The 22805-nt window shown below is 42.1% G+C and overlaps 1 protein-coding gene across 4 annotated transcripts in view; it reads right to left on the bottom strand.

The window, feature by feature from the left end:
* The window catches only part of SLC35F2 (solute carrier family 35 member F2), a 32269-nt gene that overhangs the window by 840 nt on the left and 8624 nt on the right, over positions 1–22805 (bottom strand). For 2 of the 4 annotated variants that reach the window (XM_030043130.2, XM_030043131.2), the window contains exons 4-8: positions 18481–18640; positions 16675–16831; positions 15836–15888; positions 15034–15188; positions 9782–11136 (exon numbers count right to left, since the gene is read on the bottom strand). In XM_030043130.2, coding sequence (XP_029898990.1) covers positions 10918–11136; positions 15034–15188; positions 15836–15888; positions 16675–16831; positions 18481–18640 — 744 coding nt within the window. In that variant the 3' untranslated portion in view covers positions 9782–10917. Of the gene's footprint in view, positions 1–9781; positions 11137–15033; positions 15189–15835; positions 15889–16674; positions 16832–18480; positions 18641–22805 lie in introns of those variants that run through there. The other 2 variants (XM_030043132.2, XM_030043133.2) reach the window with 2 other exon arrangements.

Raw genomic sequence — 22805 nt, 5'->3', positions numbered from 1 at the left:
AGCTAACTTCTGCCACAGCTTTCACTGGATGAAACATAGAAAATAAAATAAAGGCTGGCGTATCATGGCCTCTGCTGGCTGGACTTCCATAGACAAATTCGGGGAAGACCAGCGCTGACCAGCAGCTTGTCTTGGAAGGTAGATCCCTGAGGCCCCAGCTTTAAGAAAGGGAGTGTAGCTGCAGGGACATGAGCTGTGTCACACCACCTGCACACAGGGACTGTCAATGGGTCTTGAATATTTTAGCTTCCTCACTGGATCCTGCTGTCCTGATCATCCATGTTGCTAAAAGGTCATTTCCCTCCCAGATAGTCTCTTGGGATTGAATCAGTCAGCCTCTGCTGAAACCAAATGGGTACGTGATTCCTGGCAAGGGCCACTCCAAGTGGGCAGCATGAGCGAGGCTGCACCGGGCTGGGCTCCTGCTGCCCTCTGCGGCCTCTCAGCACCCTCCTGAGGCACTTCACCCATCAGACAGACCCCCAGGCCACCTGCCAGGGCCTGTGAGATGCATCCTCAGTTTCAGGAGAGAAAACGATTCTGCTGGTGGACTCTGACTCACCCTTCACACCTTTTCAGACTCTGCAACTAAAGAAACCCCTAAAATAACAACCAACATCTTAGAACCACCAGGGATTTCCACAGAGCCCATTGGAAAATGGGGTCTGTAGGCACAGCAGTGTGGCCGTGAATGCTGTGTGCTGTGCTGAAATGGCCGAAGGGCTCACCCAATGGAGAGTCTCCTCCAACTGCTGCCATTCCCATTCAGAGAGCTTTTCTCAGGTTTTGGTGAAGACCCAGGGACGTACTGCCATTCCCCCCCCCAGCACCCTGCCTTAGGCAGGCTGCCCTCCACACTGCTCCAGGAGACCAGAGTATGAGTGCCAGCCAAATTACATGATGTTTCACAGTTTCTCAGAAAAACAGTTACTGCAAGTCTGTGTGTGAAGAAGCATGCCTCAGTGCAGGGTTCCTTTTGTTCCTGCTCCCTTCTCCTTTCTGCTAGACCAACCTGCCAAAGAAGCTGATTTTTACATTATTTGGGCAAGAAAAGTGGAGAAATATACATATAGCAAGAAAAACAGAAGGATAAAGAAAACAAATACAAGGCATATGTTAAATTTCGTATTGTTCTTGTATTGTTTCATATTGTTTCGTATTGGTGTTTCTCAGACCCCTCTACGTATTAGTTGTGGTGAAGCTGGGAATGCCTTCCTCTTTGCAGAAGCAAGACCTCAGCTGTGGTTGAACCTGCAGCCTTGGCTTAGGGGCCAGAAAACAGCCTCTTTTATTTACCAGTATGGACACAGCCATAACGTTGTGCCAGTGACCTGGCTCTGCAAGAACGTGTCTCATACAATGTTTTGCATCCTGAGTCAATGCCTCCCAGATTTACATAGCAACCCTGCACCTTGCATCTGTACAAGGTCTTCACCAGTATGGAGGGCTGAAAGTGGCTCCGAATCCTGCCATGTGTTCCTCATCCCCTGCTGCAAATCCCTTCCAGGAAAACTTATCACCTGTGTATTTCAAAGTGGGCCCCAGAATGTCAGCCTGGACCCAGGTTTCACTGCAGTTAAGATTATCTGGGGCCCTGTACCTTCACCCTGTCCTCGCAAGCACAGACCAATGTTGCTGGAGGGCCCATAACAGCTCTGTTTCCCAGTGGATGCTCTTTGCAGAGACCAAGGGACATCCACTTTTGGCAGATGATGCTCCACTGGAAATTGAGATCCTGAGAAAACCACCCCAGCTGCAATGCATGCCAGCTGAGGGCCAGGACCCTGCAGTTCCTCCCCACTGCCCCAGGGGAAGTTCCACAGCAGCTCCTGCAAGGGTTAGGGGTGGGTGAGAGGTGCCTGACACCCTGTCCTGCCTCCCCGTGTTTCTGTGCAAACACAGCAACTACGCGCTTCCTGCCAAATGCCTCCCTTAGACCAAGGAAAACAACCAGAATAAGAGCAAAATCTCTCGGACAGTGCACAGCATGTGTCGCCATCCATGAGCTGGTGCCACACAGAGATAACATGGCATCTCCCGTCTGCATACATGAAATCCATAGGTAGTCCTCAGATTGTATCTAGCTAATGCAGACATTTGTCATGTTAGCACGACTAGACAAACACTGTAGGAAGGAAGGAACTATATCTTTGTGCACACTGATTCCTCTTTCACTAAATTCATAACCTTAATATCGCATTAACACGGCATGTGCATTTATGCTGTAATTGCATTCCAGCTGCCTGAATGCTCCTCTTAATTTAGTCATGCTACTTTAGCTTTGTTCTGAGTTATAAATCATTCTTGCTTTCAAGAAACAAATTAATTTACAGATGTTACAAGAGATAGGATTACCCAGCAGGATTTCTTTTTTTAACACATGCAATGTGTAAACTTTATTAAATGAAAGTAATTTCTTCAGGGAAGTCCAACAGGCACTTACACTAATGGCAGAGGGAGACAAATTACAAGGATTTTTGAGCTTCAAGGAGCATCACAGTCTCCTCACAACTGATTTGAAGGAGCTGCACTGTAAACAATACAGCAAAGCAAGAACACCAGTAATGTCCTGTACATGTACGGGTTTTTAAGTATTCACTGATTTTTCAAGGGCACAAATATTATGCACACACACATACTATCATCAGAACATGAAGTGCTGGCTTGCTTGAGGTTGCTTACTTCCTTCCACCCTGAGCAAGCTTTTTCAGTCAGTTTGAATTTTTGTCATGGTTTTAGTTAGTTTTTCAAGGAGGGGGTGTTTTATTGGCTCAATAGTTTGAGGCTAAAACCTAAAACATTCCCCATTTTGTTACAGAGATCTGTGTATGGATGAGCTATCAGGTTTATTAAAGAGTAATAATGAGTTAAAGCAAAACCAATCTTTTCTGGACTACTGGCAAGCAGCCATACTCTTGTGCAGTCCTCTTCCTGCCTTGTTTACCCTAATTCCAATCACCCCCAGGTCATGCATTTACTGAGTTACACTGTTGTGTTGTGGGCACTGCACTTTTGCTTATTAGAGTGCTGTTGCTAATTAACTAGGTACAGCGTCAATAGATGGTGCAACATGACCCTGGACTGCTGTAGCATCAAGAATATTCCTAAAGAATTGCAACCACCATCACTAGCTGCTGTTTACATAAACTTTTAGTGAACTGTACTTCTGGAGATATTGCACTGTTTCCAGCCATCAGTACATAATAAACTTTGGTATTTCTATAAAAACTTCTTAACATTCTTAAATAAACATGAAAATTTAATTTTGTACAATAATAATATGTCTCTAACTTTTTTAGCCATCTTCTTTAACGCCTTCTTTGGAAGTTGTCTGTAATGTAGTTTCAGTATACATTGCCTGTTCTTTTGGAGTACTCTGGATACTCTGACACTGTGATTTATGAGAACAAAACACACCTTTCACCTGTAGTCCCAGTTATCTTTTTGCCTTGCTGCACAAGCTGTGCTCATGGTATTGACAGCTAGGGAGACCAGCTGGTGATGAGCTGGTGAAATACAGTTTATTTTGAATAGGGTGATGTCATGCACTTGAGTTTGGTGATACTGACCCCCAGGCCATACATTTAAGATGAAAATATCATAACTGTTCCCAGCTGGTAGCTTAACAAAAATAACATCAGTTTTGAAGGGCATGGGAACCTGCTCTTGGAAGCTGTGTACTCTCAGAGAGCTCTGAGAACTGTAACTTTCTCCCCTTGCCCTTTATATATCCAAGAGCCAGCTCATGAAAAAAATCAATTCACCTACTTCCAGAAGAGATGAATTTGATATTGCTTTGGGAATTTAATGTCAAGATTTTAAAGAGATGCTGCAACTTAACTAAAACCTACACATTTGATTCTGAGCAATCGGATGCAATGTGTTGACCTGTATTGTACAAGAAATGAGATTTTTCCTTCTGGTTCTTTTCTGTAAAATCTGTAATTTTCAGTCTTGAATGCTCTTATACAAGAGAAAAATTAAATTGTATCTGGAGAGGAGTGAAGGATGCACACTTTGGATACCACTGCACACAAATCTTGTTGAACCAGCTATGGGCTTGCTGTTAAGCCAATCTCTCTATGCCTCTTTCATCTCTCACATAAATTGTAAAACTTCCAGCTTGGATAGCCCCTTACTACAGACACCAATGTCTACAAGAATGGGGCATTGTGTTTGGCTGGGATCTCTAGACTTGGCTTGGTTCCACCTAAAACTAGGCACCTGTCATGGTTTAACCCCAGTCAGCAACTAAGCACCACGCAGCCGCTCACTCACTCCCCCCCCACCCAGAGGGATGGGGGAGAAAATTGGGAAAAGAAGTAAAACTCGTGGGTTGAGATAAGAATGGCTTAACAGAACAGAAAAGAAAAAAACAATAATGATAATGATAACACTAATAAAATGACAACAGCAATAATAAAGGGATTGGAACGTACAAATGATGCACAGTACAATTGCTCACCACCCACCGATCAACACCCAGTTAGTCCCCGAGCAGTGACTCCCCCTGCCCCCACTCCCCCCAGTTTCTATACTAGATGGGACGTCCCATGGTATGGAATACCCTGTTGGCCAGCTTGGGTCAGCTGCCCTGGCTCTGTCCTGTGCCAACTTCTTGTGCCCCTCCAGCTTTCTCGCTGGCTGGGGATGAGAAGCTGAAAAATCCTTGACTTTAGACTAAACACTACTTAGCAACAACTGAAAACATCAGTGTTATCAACATTCTTGCATACTGAACTCAAAACATAGCACTGTACCAGCTACTAGGAAGACAATTAAGTCTATCCCAGCTGAAACCAGGACAGCACCCAAAACAAGAAATCCCAATAAACAAATATTGGCATCTCCAAGGTAGAGCCGAATTGCTCCCTTCAACGACTGCAAAGAGAGAGCTCAGGAAGGTGAGACTCCAACACCTCAGATGCTGTTTGTCCAATGAGTGTAGGTTTAGGTGTAGCCTCCAGTTAAAAGTTAAATGCTGTAACATCACAGCTCATCAGATTCTCATCAGGTCTAACACTTAAACTGCCAATAGGCTGTATTTTGGTGAAAGACCAGGATCCTTCATTTTGCATTTTTAGGAACCTGTGTCTGCTTGCTCAAAATTGTTCATGATTGATCATGTAGCTTGTGCAGCTTCTCTCTGTCAAACTTCCTAAATTGATTGAAATAGATATTTACAAGACAGATATGTATAGCAATGAAATATCCCACAATCTATAAAGTGTGAATGAATGGTGCTGACAAGAACTGATATGCTTGTCCCAAACATCGCATCATATAGAACTGAGTATGTGTGACTCAGGAAAGGCCAAAAATCTTAAAATAGCTGATATCCAAAAGTTCATCCTCTCCCTCAAACTCTAGCACAGATAATGTCACCACTCAATTACTGCCGCACTGATTTTTTTCTTTTTTCAACACACCATGACATTCTGATGCCAGATAATTTTTGATGTCCTGTAACCAAACATTGGAGGGAGGCTGCATGTCACACATTTTTATTTGGATACTTGGGTTTAACGCAAGTGACAGCTGGATTTTTCTCCAGCTTATTCCAATGTTAAAAGGATATCTATGCACCTTGTCTCAGAGGTACCAGATAATCTGGCATATGTGATTCATTAACTGAGCATTTGTTTCCCCGGGGACCAACACATGTGTCACTTGTGCTCTGAAGTGATGCATCTTTCTTAAAGAACCTGCACCTACTTCCTTCCGATTCATGGGACAGACAGCGAGTAGGGGTGGCATATCTGGCCCCTATCCCACACAGAGCAGGTTCAGGGGACCAGCATCCCATGCTTAGGGCTTTGCCAGGCCAGGCTTCAAGTGCCTCTTCTGTCCAGAGCCTGGACCGCACTGCAGTGCTGGCTTGTGATGCAGAGCCCTTCTGCAAATCAGCTTTGCCTCCTCTTCGCCCAGGTAGCCACTCCACAGGGACAGGAGTAGGAATTTAGGGTGAGGAAGGGTAGGACACCAGGTGTGATAACGCTCAGTGTGTGACTGGCCACCCTCCCAGGATGCCGGAGGAGCCCCCTGCATCCAGCAGGGTCACAGGGACGGAAATGAGAGCCTTGCATCATGGAGATGGCAAGGTCATGGGGTCATTGACAGAAGGATTGACAAAAAATATCAACCTTGTCCTCGCTGAAAGCTTGAAAGACCTTCCAGACCTTCTTGGTGGCATTAATACACATCCTAACATTAGCTACGGACAATGTGGCATGAAAATCTTTTGTATGAAGTTAAATCACAGCTTATGAAGTTAAATCACAGCCTGTGTCTGTGAAACAGAGTTTTAAAGTTCTCAGTTCAGAATATAAGTCTCCCAAATCACTAAGCTGTCCCAGTGTAAGTGATGGGGAATCTGAGCTGGCACACTGCCCTGCACGGCTCCCCTCTCCTTGTGGCTCAGCAGAAGTCCTGTCCAGCCCAATTTGCTCAAATCAGATTACAATCTACTATTATAGTCATATTTTAAAAGCCTTAGAAGAACAAATCCATAGTTAATAGGCTGTGCTTGTAATCTCACATGCATTTTACACAATTTTGATTTCAGTGGTCTATATATTGAGAAGATTAGCTACTGCCTGTGCACTCACACGCCACAAGATGGTCCTGCGTTTTGAAGACCAGCTAAAGTCTGAGTCAATACACGCTTCTATGTACTTTCAGATAAAACCTGCATTATGTTACCACTGATCATACCACTAATTATAGAGAATAAAATAAAATACCATCCCCCCCTCAAAGGGTGCATTCTACATGGGAGCACACTGAGTATCCAAATTAAAATTAAAATAAATACAAGCCTGGAAATAATACCATATTTAGAAATATAACATACTACAACAAGCATGATCTTTGTCCTGTTGTAGTGACAGTATGGGATAACCACCTAATCAAAACGTCTTTGCATTTGCACTACAAATTTAATGGCACCCAGACTTCAATAACCAAATGTAGGTCCTTCTCCCTTGATTCTGCTGCAATGAAGAGTTAATAACCTTCAAACACAGCCTGTTGATGCCGATGGGTTTAAGCAGCAGAAAACCTTCAGTTCCTGCAATAATCACCTACCAGAAGATCCAAGGGGTGATCCATTTCCTTTCACAATCCCTCAAAAATGTAACCCCTAAATAATACATCTACAAATTCTCAGAAAACATTGCCAAGGATACACTATTTCTTAACACATAACCAAGATCTAATCCTTACTTTAATTCAGATTCATAAGGTGGGATAACTGCTATTCCTCAAGCTTGGACAGCTGTAGCATTTTCTGCCCCAGACAAATAGGCAACAGCTAGTGGTTATCTAATTTAGCAAGATTATTGCCCTAGCAAAGCAATATTGTAGATTAACATTTCAACCAGATGCGCTTTTATTTTTCAGCACAGTAAAGTTCATAAGTTCTCCTGACGTTTTCCAATACATGTTCTACCATTTACTTCATTGCTCATTTGAAATGAGTGAAGCAACCCCACCAGAACTCAGCAATGAGAAAAAGACCAGCAAGTTGGGTTTAAAACATGCCAAACAGGTAAATGTGATTTCTCTCTCTCACATGGAAATCTCACTAAAAAGTGTTTTTGGGTTAAGTAACCTCTGAAGATAGCTGCAAAAACACCCCTAACATTCCTCCTGTGAGCAGGGCAGGGGCAGGCTCCTCTCCAGATGCCCGGGAGTTATGCTCTGGCCCAGGGGAGAGCAGGTATAGGTAGGGGAGGCATGGCCCCACAGTGGGACCTGCCGTGGGAGCATGGCAGCTGGAGGGACCCTGGCAGGAAGCAGAGGATCCACTGTTTTCAGGACAACAGGATTCAGTGCCTTCTTCATCAATAAACAGGATTTCCCCAAAGCTTCCTACTCACACCAGCAGTTTCTCTTCAAAACAGCCTCAACTCATGCATAGAGCCATAAGATGTCTTCTCTTTTTAGTCGTTTCTTTCAGTTGCTCGCTGACTCGGGTCCCTGCCTTCAGCATTTGTTCTGCCCCTTCCAAACGCCTTTCAGGCTGTCACCTCTTCCCTCATCCAGGCACAGGTCGCTCCAGATCGGCACCACCGCAGATGCCTCACCCCACTTGGTCCACCCCAAATGCGCTGTAAGAGCTTGTGTTAGTTGGTGCTAATGTAAAACCTCCAGAGTTGTCCCTGGGGAAACTGCCATGTCCCCTCCTGTTCATGCCAGCACTACGCGACACCAGCAAAGCAGCATCCTCTGGTGGAGCTGCTACAACTTTAGCAAGCTGGTGGGCCAAGCATCCCCATTTATTCCTTGCTTTGGCACAAAGGAAACTCCCCCCCGCCCCCGCTTTTCTCTCGATGGGAACTATCAGAAGGGATGCTATGAACTTAGGAGCTAACTTACCTTTACTTTTCCCATTTGCCAAGGTAAAGCTTTTACCCACTGACACCAGCCTTTGATTGACCACACTTTCCATTGTGCTTCTATTGCAACTCCAGCTGCTGCCTTGTGCTTTCTCTTCATTGCACAGCGATTCACAGTCACCATCTGTGCAAAGGGCCCTGCTATTTTTCCTGAGGTGCATAAAATGAGACTGATTTTCATGCTGCACCACATATGGGACATGCAGGCACACCAAAGAGCGCTCTCAACCACTGGACACACACAGCTAGCTGTTGTAGCAACCACCACAGAGGTGCTGAAATGCCACCCAGCGACCACAGAAGGAACATACTGCAGGCTGGGCCATAAGCTTCATCTGGGATTCATCTCATCCAATTTTAGCTGTGTAAAGGTTAAGCATCTAAAGTAATCGCATATGGCCCCACGTGGTCATCAAGAAAGTGTTGAGTGTCTCAACCACAGGCTGCAGTGCCATTTCAGAGATCCTAGGACACCTCATCTGGCTTCCACAATCTGCTCCAGGTCACATGTCTCCTCTAGATCCTGGGTCCTGTCTGCCAGCCCCTAGAGATGCCACAGACTCCACAGGGTGTCTCAGCTGACAACAAGGCAACTGAATCATGCCCCCCAGAGAGGCACTTTAGACAGGACCTCAGTGACTTTTTTGCATAAAACACGTAACTAGCTACATTTAGGAGCTGAATCCCATCATGCACCAATAGGTGCAGAGTTCTGGAACATTCACCTATAGACCTATAGGTTTGCTTGCTGTTTGCTTCGTTACCACTCACAGTTAACTATTCACACAGCTAACAGTGAGTGGGACTCAGCTCCAGGTTGTAGGCCACTCAGATTTGGCATGGAGAACAACAACTTCATCCAGATGGCTTCTCTTAAGCATCTACTGCCATCAGAGTTCCTTACCCCACCTGGTCTCCAGCTGCTTGTTCGTTCAGCTTTAGATGTACAGATGTCTACAGATGCACCAGTTTAGGTGTCTTAATCTGTGACCTGAATCTTACTCCAGTGGTAAAGCAAAGGACAACTGGGCCCAAATAGCTCTGCATAAAACAACAGCACCTCTTCACCCTTCCGTGCATGAACTACGCAGTGAAAAGGCAATGTTCATTGCTGCAGTATCTGCTGAACGTTTGTTTTGCTATCACTAAAAGTCAGGTAAGATTTTTGCTGAATTATTTTGCTTGAATATAAACTATACCAGAAGTACACAAAACCAGCCGTGTCATTTGATCACCAATATCTTCAGAAAAATGTATTATTTACTTCTTACGGCAAAGCTCAGCCATTAAAAGAATCATTTGGTCAGTAAAATTAATTAATATAATTTTGAGCAATAAAGAAATTCTAGCTTAAAAAAAATAAACAAACCAAGAGCCAGCTCTTCAGCTGCTGAAAACTTTATTATTTTGTTGCTTCATACACCTAGAGCTATGAAGGCTTGTACAAAAAAATAAAATAAAATAAAATCCCAGTATGGTTTTACTGATGTTAAAACCGCAGCCTCGTATTTTTTTAATCATTTACTGTAAATAGAAAGAGGGGGAGGAAAACTGCCAATGAATCTACTGAAAGCACTTAACCTTTTGGAGATTATGTCATTATTGTTGCCATGAGGATTGGCTAAGATGCTTCAATTTTTTATGAAATGCCAATTGTATTCAACTCTTTATGCAGAAATGTGTCCCATTTCAGAGAGAAATTCACTGAGAAGTGAGCTTCACTTCAAACCCTTTAGCTGTCTGATGTAGAAAAAACGTCCAGTTCTTACGGAACTGAGCAAGGGCCTCACTTTGTCTCCTCCACCTAGTGGGAATGCACCAAACAACAGGCCACTGACAGAAAAAGAAGGGATTATAAAAACACATATTCAAACTTCCCTTACCAGCAAAATTCAAAATAAAATACTTGTAGCAGACCCAGATGCGACAGGGAGTGCAGCAATATGAAGAGATGAACATCTACGTGCAATGTAAGAAGCAAATCCTCCAGTGGAGGAGTAAGTCCATCAGCACATGGAAGGTGTATGTATGTAATATGGCTTGCAGAACTAGATCCCATGAGAAGCTGACTGGCTTTTGCATGATCCTATTTGAGGGTACTCAGCACTGAGGTGTGGGAACCATGGAGCCCTCAGATAGCATCTTGCACATTTAGGTCCCTAATGCAATATAAAACATATTTGCTCCACTTAGTGACCTGGGAGCTTGCTTTGGCTTAGTTTCCCCCCCCAGGCATTTGCTGTTAAGTTAATTAAGCATTTAAAAAGAAGTGTCTCTCACTTTCCAGAGACTCCACATAAATACTACTCTGTCTTCTTCTAAGGGCCAGATTTTCTTCAAGGGTAAATCAATACAGTTTCACTGATTGAGGAGCTGGCCTTAAAAGTCTATCCAGTGCACTAAAACCAGCGCAGCATGACATATGCCTTGGCAGTAGAACAATTCTCCAGATTAATATTTGAGGGAAATTTGGCAGTAAAATAAAAAAAAAGCTCTATGTTGAAACGTTGCCATTTCTTTAATCAGTGCTGACCACCACAGCTTCTCCTCTTGTGAACTGTACAGTTATGGCTGGAGTTTCACTGTCATTCTCCTCGAGCTTTAGTGCAGCGTTGTCCAAGCCAGTGCTGCCAGGCTGTGGCAAGGCAGTGGGTTCTGCTGTCCGAGTTGGAGTGGAGCAATACAAGATGAAGCCCACCATGATGATAACGAAGGACAGGATATAAAGACCTGAAAACTGGCAGAGGAAAGAAAGAGATGCATCAAGTCTTATCTTAAAACAGTCAATGCTGCCTTGTTTTAAGAATGTGAAAGCCATCCTTCCTTTTTAAAATTATTTTAATGAGTATTATCACCACAATCTGTATTCAGGTCTGAAAATCAAAATTCAACAGCTCCATTCACTGATAGACTCAGGCTGCTAGCTGGTTTTCTCTGCATCTCATCCTCAACACTGTTGGACAGGGAATTTCCTTAGGTCTACATACAAGAATCTTAACAGAGAGAACAAATGGCTTTAAACATGGTGGTACTGAAGGATAGCTGTTTACACATGTGAATGCTGCTGAAACACTGTATCCCTAAGAGAATTTTGTTTCAGCACAGCCAAATATTGGTCCTGGCAAGAGATGAATCTCTCTGTCCTACTGCAAGTCACCACAGCAGCTGGTTCTCTGCACAGCTCTCTTAACCATCTGCAAGGCTAGATAAATGTTATTATTGGACCAAAACCAGTTTGCTCTCTACACCCAGCAAGTCCTTGAAGAGAGGGAGACTGGGGCTCCTTTTACAAGATCAGCATTTGTGCTCTGTTAAGAGAGGTGTGAGGTAAGAGTATGAACTGCTGAGGTACATCAGGCATTTGATTCACTATCATTCACTTGCCTGTTAAAAGTCCAACAATTGCCGAGATTCATCCACCTTGACAGAAAAATAAATGCTTACTTCATAACACCAGATTCAATAATACAAAGTGTTCAAGTTATCAGAGCCAGGAACACTTTTTCAGCAGACTTGTTAAAATCCTCCGCACTGCCTTTGCCAAACCACACTGATTAAACAGTAGGATGAAGGACATAGCACATCCTACATCCCACTGTCAATATTCCCTAACCTCCCAGGCTTTCTTAGATGTCCTTGAAAAATATGTTCTAGTTTATCAAGCAGCAGAGCTGGATGAAATGAATGGTAGGACCTGGACAGTGGACTCTGATCCAAAAAAGACTGAGGCATCTACAGTTAAGGCACTGCAACTCCTAGCTGGCAGTCACTTGGCTTGGAAACCCTTGGACAGCACCATGCAAAAGGAAAAGCAGACTGAAACACAGTGGCCTTGCAATACGTGCCCTCCCTCCTCGCCTTGCAGGCTGTTTGCCTGGAGGAGCTCAGACTCAAGCGTTCACTCTGCACAGGAGGAAGCACCAGGCTCTGAAGGTGTCCTGATGGAGGCGGCAGCAGTGCCCGTGGTCCTACCCCTGACTGACCCACTCCCATCAAATGGGCAGAGCTTGGGTCTGTACCAAGGCACTGCCACAACTTCCCTGGAGCACAACCTAAGGCCATGAGTGAACATGTGCTCGTATGCAAGGATGTGCGAGACTGGGTAGTCACAGTAACTGCCAGACCCCCTCTCGCAGTGTGTACAAGGCAGTAGGTGTCTCTGACCCTGCTCAGAATGAATTCCTCCGTGAGTGGATACACAGTCACCGAGCCAGGATGCCAAAGCTGTCGCAGTGTAGCTGTGATTCAAAGCCTGCCTATGTGTTTGCAGCTATTGACACAGGTGAACCTTAACCATGCTGCTCCAACAGGCCTATGCTCTTTCTCTCTCTTTTTTTTTTTTTTTTTTTCTTTCTTTCATTTTTGGGAAGGCTCAGTGGTCTCTTCCTGTTTTTTCCTTTTTTTTTTTTTTTTTTTTTTCATTTTAAATATTGCAGCAACTTCATTGCTTTAGACACTGATTTCAGTCATACCTGTGCAGCTTATATCCTCATCCTCACTATCAAGCCTAAAGACTACTTTAAATGTTACTGGAGCACTGTAACTCCATCTAGTGTCTGTATTTGCAGTATACTCCCCTCCATAGGAGCTTATACAACAAAAGCATTTGGAGACCTTTTTTAATATCTCTTGAGGGATCACAGGTATCTATATAACGAGCTCATTAGGAACAAGCACAGCAAAGATTCATTATGGAGTAAAAGAAAAAAAAAGATCTCATCAAAACAGGTATGCAAAATTCACATTTCACCTTAAACAGACATGGTTGGGGCTGAAAAGTGGAGTGCATTAGCAAAACACCGTGCACAAGTCAAAACCTTATAAATTCCTGGGTCCGGTCCCTGCTGTAGCCACTGTATGTTTGTGCTGTTCCTGTTTCAGAGCAGGCTCAGAGCACAGCAGTTCAGAGCTCTCCATGGCGCTCTCCGCTCTGCAGCCCAGCCAAACCTTCAGTGGCTTGCTGTGAAATATTATCTGGTAATGGGGAATAGAGAGTGATTCCTTGCATTTTTGTTTGTAGATTCCTGTGTCCAGGATGCTTTTTAATCCAGGAAATGTCCTGCCTGGTTTCTTTGCCCCATAGGTAAAGAAACTATATGGTTAACTTGCTAATAAGATTATCTACTGCTAAGTATTATGTTAAAAGCTGTGTCAAAATCAGGCGCTCTCACTTCTTGATTCCTAAGCTATCTCAGATCCTCTGATCACGAAAGACGCAGCATTATTACTGCTACCCTTTTTGCTACTTCATTGTTTCTAACCATAGATGCAAGTTCCTATTTTAATAAGTATCTGAAATTCTCTCATAATACCACCCCAATGTCTTTTCTTATTCATTTTTCCTTTTTGCTACCAGAATATCCCACAGTTAGTAATTAAGGGATGATCTGCTCTCAGAAAAACCTCTCCCCAAAATAAGCTAAAAATCCTGAAGAATAAAAGTTTATTATATCCCTTCCAAAGCTCTTGCTTACTTCTTCCTCTTTACTATTATGAATATAAATTTATAATCACTTCTTGAGTTAAGTTACCTGGGTCCCAAAATACATGTTTGAAAGTGACTTAGAAAGGATTTTTTTAATTTGTTAGAATGTAAGTATGGTTCACTTCCTACATTCATTTTTAATGGAAGCTTTCTAGCTTGGAGCAAATTTTGGAACCCAAAACAGGAAGGAAAGCTGAGCTAAGAGACTCTTTGAAAGGAAAATCTAGCTGCTGTCAGACCTTACCATTACCAGACCTCCACGCTGTAAAATAAATTGGCCTTCCTTTTCACAAACAAGTCTGACCTAATAGCTTCTGGCTCTTCATAATGCTGAAGAGAAAGCAACCACATGGAATAATATGAATTAAGTTCTTAAGCAAAGTTCACAATCTTCTCACTAAGCCTTTCCAGTCACCAAGCCACTGACTCAATTACTCCAATTGCTATAGCGAACTAGGTTCCCACGAATGATTCTGGATGAAAAGTGTAGGGTGGAATGAAATCTTTTTAGCACTGCAATTTAGCTTGAATAGACACTACCAAAAATATTTTACAGCTCAATAAAAATAACTGCCTTTTGGAGAGCATACAGAATAATACATTTATGTGCATTTTTTTCAGTTCCTTTAGTCTCTCCTTAGCAGTAGCACTGAAAGAGCTTGATTCTTATCCCAAGACGTTGGTAATGAACAGATTAAATTTCTAGAAGAAAATATTAATTTCTGGAAATCAAGCCAAACTGCTCCTCTCTCAGACACCAAATACCTTTCAGGACAGGGAGATTCAAACCTTCTCTTTGGACACGTGGAGAGATGAACCAGATCTAACATACGGTTCCACATAGGGCTCACGGCAAGAACTCTACCATTTGAGCACCTCGGGAAATTATTTACTATCTCTTAACATTAACTCGTAACGTATTCCATCAAGTGTGAAATCGTTTGAAAATCACTATCTGCCAATGTTACGTAATTAACTAAGTATGACTCCTCCTGACCGACATCTGCCAACGATGAACGATACAAGCTGCAGAAATGTACAAGTGAACTCTGAATGACTGTTCAGAGGCTTTTAAGAACATTATGCTTTACTTACAATTTTGGAGTAAAAACGTAACTGAAATTGTAGTGAAAGAATGAAGGTACTTACCTTATAGAAAAAGAGGAAAAGCCCAAAGAACAGACTGTAGAGATCCGCAGTCAGAATACCCAGGTTGACTGAGGTTGCGCTGGTAACTTTAATCACTACTGGCATGAAGCTATACAGCCCAAACATACACAGGGCAAAGACTGTGAACAGTAATGCTGTAAAACAAGACGACAATTTACTCCTAAGGCATGGAATAATGACTTTAAAGAACACTGATATTCTTCAGATGCTTTAAAACTATGCATTTTTAACTTTTAGGATAAGGTGTCCTAAAAGATATGGGAGTGTAAATTTAAGAAAAACATGGAAGAAATACTTCTTTTCCAAGACTACTCTGTATTGCAAAAATTACTGTAGTTTAACCTAAGAGCTGACTGAAGAAATTTAGAGCCACATTTCTTAATACACACAGTTCTGTTGAGGTAAAAATGTGTTACAAAATCCATTTTTCCAGTATTTTATTTAGGAAGGACAACAGAAAAATATTCTTGTGATGTTCCAACACCAAACACATCTGTAATTAAACAGGATTAATTTTTACTTATTTCAATTTATTTTGAAAAATTATTTCACGTTATATGTAAAAAAACCCCTGAGCTCAAAGGTTTTAATGTTCAATCCTGCAAACCTTATCTCTTTGCTGAGCTGCAAAGTTTGCAGAAAATAAATTTGTGACAATATGATATGAATGCTCCTTCCAGATATCCAGAGAAAGAAAATTAAAACCCCAGCATTCAAAGTCTAAATGATTATCATTTTCCAGTGTTCTGTAAAAATGCACATCATTTTGTCATACACATACCAATTTTCCAGTTCCACTGAATTCTCATTATCTCCCTATGTTCCACAATGGCTCTAGAGTTAGAGAAAAGATATAATACAGTAAAAAAGAAAAAAATCATATTCAAATAGAAAAATTAATTATCAAAAGATTTAGGAAATATTTTTATTTATAATCCCTTAATTTTTTGTTTGAAATTTTATTGAATGACACTAACTCCAACATCTAACAAGCATGAAAAAAAATTTGAAAATTAAAGTGCCTGACAGTCAAGAGCACTTTAATTCTTATGCTTACTTCCCAGGCTTTTTCATCCTTTTTCATCAGTTTTACTTGATATAACATTTAAGGAAATTATTAACTGTAATGATGAGAAATGAGGGACATAAAATTCATTAGACAGACTTAAGTGCACGTGGTCTGTTACTCTAATGTGTTTATTTATAAGAGTATACATGGCTTCATTTTAAACTGAAGTTCAATATGGAAGACCTCCTAACAATTATCTCCTAAACTTTTCCACAGAGAAAACCCATTAAGAAATACATTCTTGTGAACAGTCCTCAGTATACTGAGTGTCCTTGTAAAGATCAACAAAATCAAAAATACAGCCAAGTATCATATGTGTTCAATGCAGGATTTCGCTTTAGAATTGCTGTAATAAGAGTAGTGCAAATACAAAGGATATAAAACAATGCTGATCAGCAACAAAAATAAAATTCAAGTGGAGGGACTCCCATATAGGCCAAATGCAGATGTAACACAGAATTAATTTAATAACAACAACATCATTTCATGGTAGACAAGCAATCATCTGTAGAAATTCTTAATTAGTTTTAAAATAAATATTAGATCCTTACAGCTGTAGACCGCTGATAACAGTCCCAAACAAGCCCACCATTCCTAGAAACTCCACTCTGCTCAGATTTTTCACAATGTACTCCTCACTCACATTAGAAATGGCATACAAAGAAGCACCAAGAAGCACTAAGACATCTCCAATCACCACGTCACTACCTGTACAGAAATATTAATCCACAATAAGGGTAATGCTGCAAACACTTTTTAACTTTCCTTAAAAAGACAAGCAAATTTATCTCTAACATGTCTACCTTCCAGGATAAGGGGAAAGGAAACATCTCCTGTGTGTACAGACGTGTGGCTTGGTGTCTGAGCACGGACTCTGCTACCTGCTCACCTCACCCTGGAATGAGCTAAACCTGGCATTTAAATCCCATCCTGACCAAGCCACTGCTGTATAGCCTGGTCTAATTCTACTTCTGCTGACCTTAGGCACTGCAGGGACCTGAGAAAACTCTCAGCTAGAGAAGCTCTCCGCCTTTCTGAATATTGCCCCTGCTTTTGCAGTAAGGCCTGATTCAAGTCTTGCTAAAAATCAGTCTATTGATTTCAGCAGGACCTGGACTCAGCTTCAGGTTTACAACAGGTCTTAAGCAGGCACTGCAGACGGGTGGTACCATGTGTCCTGCTACGATTTATTTATACTGTGCAAATGGGACTCCCTCCGATACAATCACTCGTCAAGTAAATGCCATTATGCATCAGCTAAATAGCAAGAGGATCACTGTTGTTTAAATCCTTGAATTGATTTAAAATTTCATTCCCTGAGCCAGTTGGCAATCAGTAAAAAAATGTCTAAAATATGAGGGTAAGCAGTAGTAAGGACACCCAGGTCAGCAAATAAAGCACAACTGTCTTAAAGCCTCGGGGAAAGAAGGTTTTTCTCTCAGGATTAGATACTTGTACCACACAACATTAAAGCTAAACCTCAGTTTGTCTTGTCTTACCTACAGCAAGGCCCCAAAATAACGCCAAACAGGCTTATCCCTAGGCTGCCTGATGAAGGCAATGCCCTGAAATTTACCTTGCTGCATACCCCCTGGGTCTGAAAATTCAAAAGTCTTACTCAAAGTAAGATCGCTATGACACAGGTTGATTTAGGTATCTGCCATAGAGAAGACGAGAGCTGCCCTTATCTGCACCCAGCTGGATCCTGGTCCCCAGAGCCCAGCCTCTCTCCCAGAAGTCCCAGGAATCCCAGCATCCTGCCCGTGTCTCCTCTTGCTCTCCCGCAGTAAGCCCCTGCTTTCCAGGCTGTGACCTGTGGGCCTTGGGGATATGTGGAGCATTTCTGTTGGGTCTGCCAAAGATAACTCAGAGAAGTCAGCTGCTGCTGAGTAACTTTATTTGCTACTTGTGCTCATAGAAAACTGCAAATCAGAGAAGTCTGGCTGCCAGCAGGCTGATATCATGTACGCAAGACAAGGTTTGCAGGGAGAGGCAGTACCTTTTATTAGACCATCTCACATAATTAGTAAAAGCGAACAAGCTTTCAAGAATGAGGGCTTTCATCAGGTCTGATGAACAGCAGCAAAATTTAAGCTTAACACAAGTGTTTCTCTTTTAAGGTGGAAGAAATAATCCAAACCTACAAGCAAATTCGACAGCTCCCTACAAAATCAGCATCTCCTCAGCCACTATCTACTTGGACAAGAAATACAAATAGCAGCATGTCTTCTCCTCTTCTCTTTTAAAATAAAACTACATCCGCTCCCCCTGCATTTGCTCATCTTACTCCTTTACAAGTTAGCCCACCATGGGAACCGTCTCTCCGCTCTTCCCCCCCACAATAAAGGGCTCCTTACCTTCACTGTCCTGCCTCCCTGCCAAAATGTCTGCACCCACCATTGTTCCTACACCCAGCAAACAGACGGCAACAGCAAGAAAATGGATCAGCCTGTATCTTGCACGGAGAATGAACCACGACAAAGCCATCAGCACAGGAATCCCGAAACAGTCCAGCAGCTGTGTGTACAGAGAAATGGTTTGCATTAGAAACCCACCCCAAATCTGGATTGCACTATCCTGAAAGCAAATGTACAGGATCTTACTTTCCATCACTATCAGATGTTATTGAAAGCCACAAAGCAACCCCAGCAGATTCATTTAAAAAAGGGGTCAGACCCACACTTTACCACTAAAAGCATTTTGCAAGTGAAGGAGGAACTGGGGTGGGGGTCCACGCTCTCCTGATAGGAAAGCACCGATCCAGAAACTCTTCTAATGATAGACCTAATCAATCTTTGCAGCTTTACAAATGAATGCTAGGATGTCGTTCTGAAATCACGTTGCTCCCCGTGACACCAATGCAAGGAGGTGGTTCACCGATGTTTCCTTTTCTCCCCAGCAGGTTTCATCTAGCTTGTCTTTTCACTCCTCAAATTTCTAGAATTTAGGGCTCCATGTACACAAAATAAAAATCTGGAACTATTGAAGGATACAAGTAATCTGATTTTACATTGAAGTGATTAGGACAAGAATCTGACCTTGCAGTTTTGGTTTTGATTTTTGGTACATGTGCTGGAAGCCATGTGCAAAAATCGGTAGAAGGAAGACAGGAAGGGAAGAACAGCTTTCCTGAAGTCACCTTCCCAATCTTCCAGCTTCCCACAAAAGCACATACAAGCCACCAGTGCTTTTTCATTACTCCGATAGAGCTGACTCTCGACTGATCAGAAGTAGGTAACCCACTCTAATTCACCCCCGCCCCAGCAGCAGGACACACAAGGCAGCTGGAATTTCAAAGCACTTCAGATGTGTTTGTAGACACTGCCCCGAGCAGACTGAACAGCTATGGTTCAAGGATGGCTGCACTCCATAACAAGCAGTGACACTGACTTCTCTTTCCTTATTATCCCCTCTGTGTATGTTCCTAAAATCCTCTGTCTCTCTGCCTTGCTGCTAGACTCACCCATCTTCCACCCATTCTCCTTTATTACAGAAAATATCAAGAGTTAGCTGTGTACTTAATACAGAAAAATATGCCACAGCATAAGATGGGCATAATGTTCTAGAATAATCAAATAATACCAAGAACATTGAGCTAATCATAATTGGTTTAATATTTAATTGAACAAAACAGACTTTATTTCTGAATTTGTCTGGAGGAAAAAAAAGGGTGTATTTTCTGACCTGCCTTGCTAGAGCACCATGAAACTGTGTAAGGGAACAGTCTACAGCAGAACATACAGTCAGCCTTCCAAAGACTGCTCACAAATTACTCTCAAATGTCAGCCCTTAAATCTTGGCCTCTTGAAGTCCCTACAAATTGTTAGGTCCACGTCAATAGGACTGGGCCATAATCATTACAATCAAGACAAGAGCCCTTAGTCCTTAACGTTCATTGCCAACCTCTGCCTGCCTAAGTGCACCACTGCAGTTGTCTTCTGTGCTGGCTTCCGTTAGTTCAGCCGTTGTCCCCGAGGGTTTTAACCAAACTCATAAGACTTTTACGATACGTCTGGTTTTATTTGTTCATAACTGCATATATTAAAGTCTTACAAGCATAGCATGAAGGGAAGTTATTACAGATTAAATCCATCTATTTGTCTTTGCTCCTTGGATTGCCTCCAGCTTGTCCAGTTTGTAAAGCTCAAAAGCACTTGTATGTACTGTATTATGAGACACTGCAACCACACAAGTCCTAATAAGTGATACCACATATTCCAATACAACTTTGCTCTACTGAAAAATATCATGCTGCGAGTTTCTATCTAGTCATAGGCCTTTTTCTCTATCTTACCTTTTCTTTCTTCTCTATTCTTACCTCAAGAAAAACCTTCTAACATTTCCTCCAAATTTGACTGTTTTGACTAGTATCAAACAACAAGAAATACTGCAAACATTAGAAAGCAAAATGTATACCTCCCTGGTAGTAGACATCTCTTCTACTAATAAGTAAGCTTTCACTTCCCCATTAACTGAGATGTTACCCCATAGCTTTCCAACCTCCAAGCAGTTTTTCAACCCAAATAGAAAGAGTAGAAGAAAAACCCTTTAAAAAAAAAAATTCTTAATTAGGATGTAAGGGAGTAGTACATAATGAGCCAGAAGCTCTTTCAGGAACGCCAGATGGGGAATTGCTGCATCCAGACCAATAACATACTGTACAGCTCCAGCATCCTGGTTAGAGGACTTGCAGCCAGGACACACAGGCGTGAAGAACACGCTCTGGTAATCTGTTGCAGGGGACAATTATACTCAATTACAGTCAGAAGAAATCTGATTTCCAACTCCTGGATCTTGGCTTCCCTTCATCTACTATGTTACAGAGCTCTTTGGTGGAAAATGCTCTCTTCTGTATGGGATCAAGATCAAAGAGGTGCAAAGCAGATGTAATACTGCAATGAATTGTATCAATGGAACCATTTAAAAGAATAAAGTGTATTTATTCAAGTTTTATGACATTCACAGCAGTACTGCAGTGCTGATTACTACTGCCAGTAGAGCCTCAGCAAACTCTCATCTTATTCAATTCTAGCCTGTATTTTTACAAGGGGAAAAAAAAAAAACCCTGGTGATTTGATTTACAAATGTTTTGACTCAAGCCAGGCTTTGGCCACACTGTTTATAGGAGGTTTTAAAGGCAGGGCAAGTAAATTATTAATTAATATATGGTTAATAAATTATCATAGACTATTGGAGGTCACTGGTTTGCTTATAATTGCCAGCTCCAGACAGCTTTCTGAGCAAGAAAGCTCAACAGCTCATCCTGCTCGCTACCCTGCAAGGCTCCCTTAGGGCAGCCTCCAGCTGAGCCCCAGGGGCTCATCCTGCATTTTCTTCTGTTGAGGTTAACACTCTTCCAGCAGCTGCTATTCTGTCAATAGCAGCCTATAAAATGCCTCCACTTAAATTATCTACAGAGCAAATGCTAATTGTGCCCACTAGCATGTTAACAACATGAAACCACAGCTATGCTGCTTTTTTTTTTTTTTTGCCATGACGTATGTGGTCAAACAACAGCACAGTCAAGTCGTGCCACAAGACAGGACACCAGCAGCAAGAAGTCTCCATGGCGTTGCCTCAGCCACAGCCAAACAGAAAGAGTTCAGCTGTGAACCAAAGTCTTTTTCTTTGTTTACAGAGAAATGAGAGCTGCCATCCCAATGTTATCTCGTTAAAAATCTCCCAACCCCTTCCGTGCAAATCTGGTATTCGATAACTAAAGGAAAATCAGTTCTGTTCTTGTGTGCATGTGTGAGAAAATACATGGAAGTTCCCTACTGAGCTGAGAAAACTTATCTTTGAAGAAAAGTTCCATAGGGCTGAGCTGAAGTTCCAGCCAGCCAGCATTTTAACAGCTATTACCTTGTATTCAGGAAGGTGCCATATACTCCTGCATTGCTTTTATGCTCCCTGGGCATCCACTCACAGCCAGTACTGCAGACAAGCCATCAGGCTGGGTGCTCCGAACCACAGGTTCTGATGTAGCTGCAGAACTGCTTGCTACTGACAGACAGCAAATGCCTTGCACTAGAGCAAATCACAGGCTTATTTTTTTGTCCTGTATCTCATTTCTGACAGTGGTGAGAAACTGGTGACTTCAGAGAATGTGCAAGAAACCTTACGACAACAGGCAGTTACAACAAATTAGCAATTACTGAACTGACACAAAGCAGCATCAGTCTGAAGGTTACCACAAGGAAAAAAGGTTCAGCAAATGCTTGAGTTTGGCAACCGGACAGGACAACCTACTCTATCTATTCTTAATTTCTATGAAAGAAATCATGGGAATAGCTTTACTACTTCTGAGAACTTGGATCAAAGTCCTGGCTTTTTCAGCTGTAAAGTATATGATCAAACAGTGTCTCAGTTATCAGCTTAACATGATCCTGAGACTGAAATGTCTCTTAAAGCTTTGATTTCTTAGGCATTATTTGTAAGGAAATTAATGGCCCAATGAGTCATAACACATAAGTATGAAGTGGAAATGTAACAATAATAATCCAACAGACACATGTTACTGGTCTTCAGTAGTGCAAAGAAAAGTTACTGCAGTTCTCTAAAGGGAGCCCAGACCACAGGAGTTTATTGCTTTACAGGTAATTCTTTTAAATATTAACCCTGGTTAGTTTGACTCCTAACCGCTCCTTTCCAACTAACAGCCAATTCTGTATGGTACGTTATT

This window comes from Aquila chrysaetos, chromosome 19 (genome assembly GCF_900496995.4).
Source record: "Aquila chrysaetos chrysaetos chromosome 19, bAquChr1.4, whole genome shotgun sequence".
Classification (NCBI taxonomy): domain Eukaryota; kingdom Metazoa; phylum Chordata; class Aves; order Accipitriformes; family Accipitridae; genus Aquila; species Aquila chrysaetos.
The sequence above is the reverse complement of the archived record's forward strand: the minus strand, read 5'-3'. Positions and strand labels throughout refer to the sequence as shown.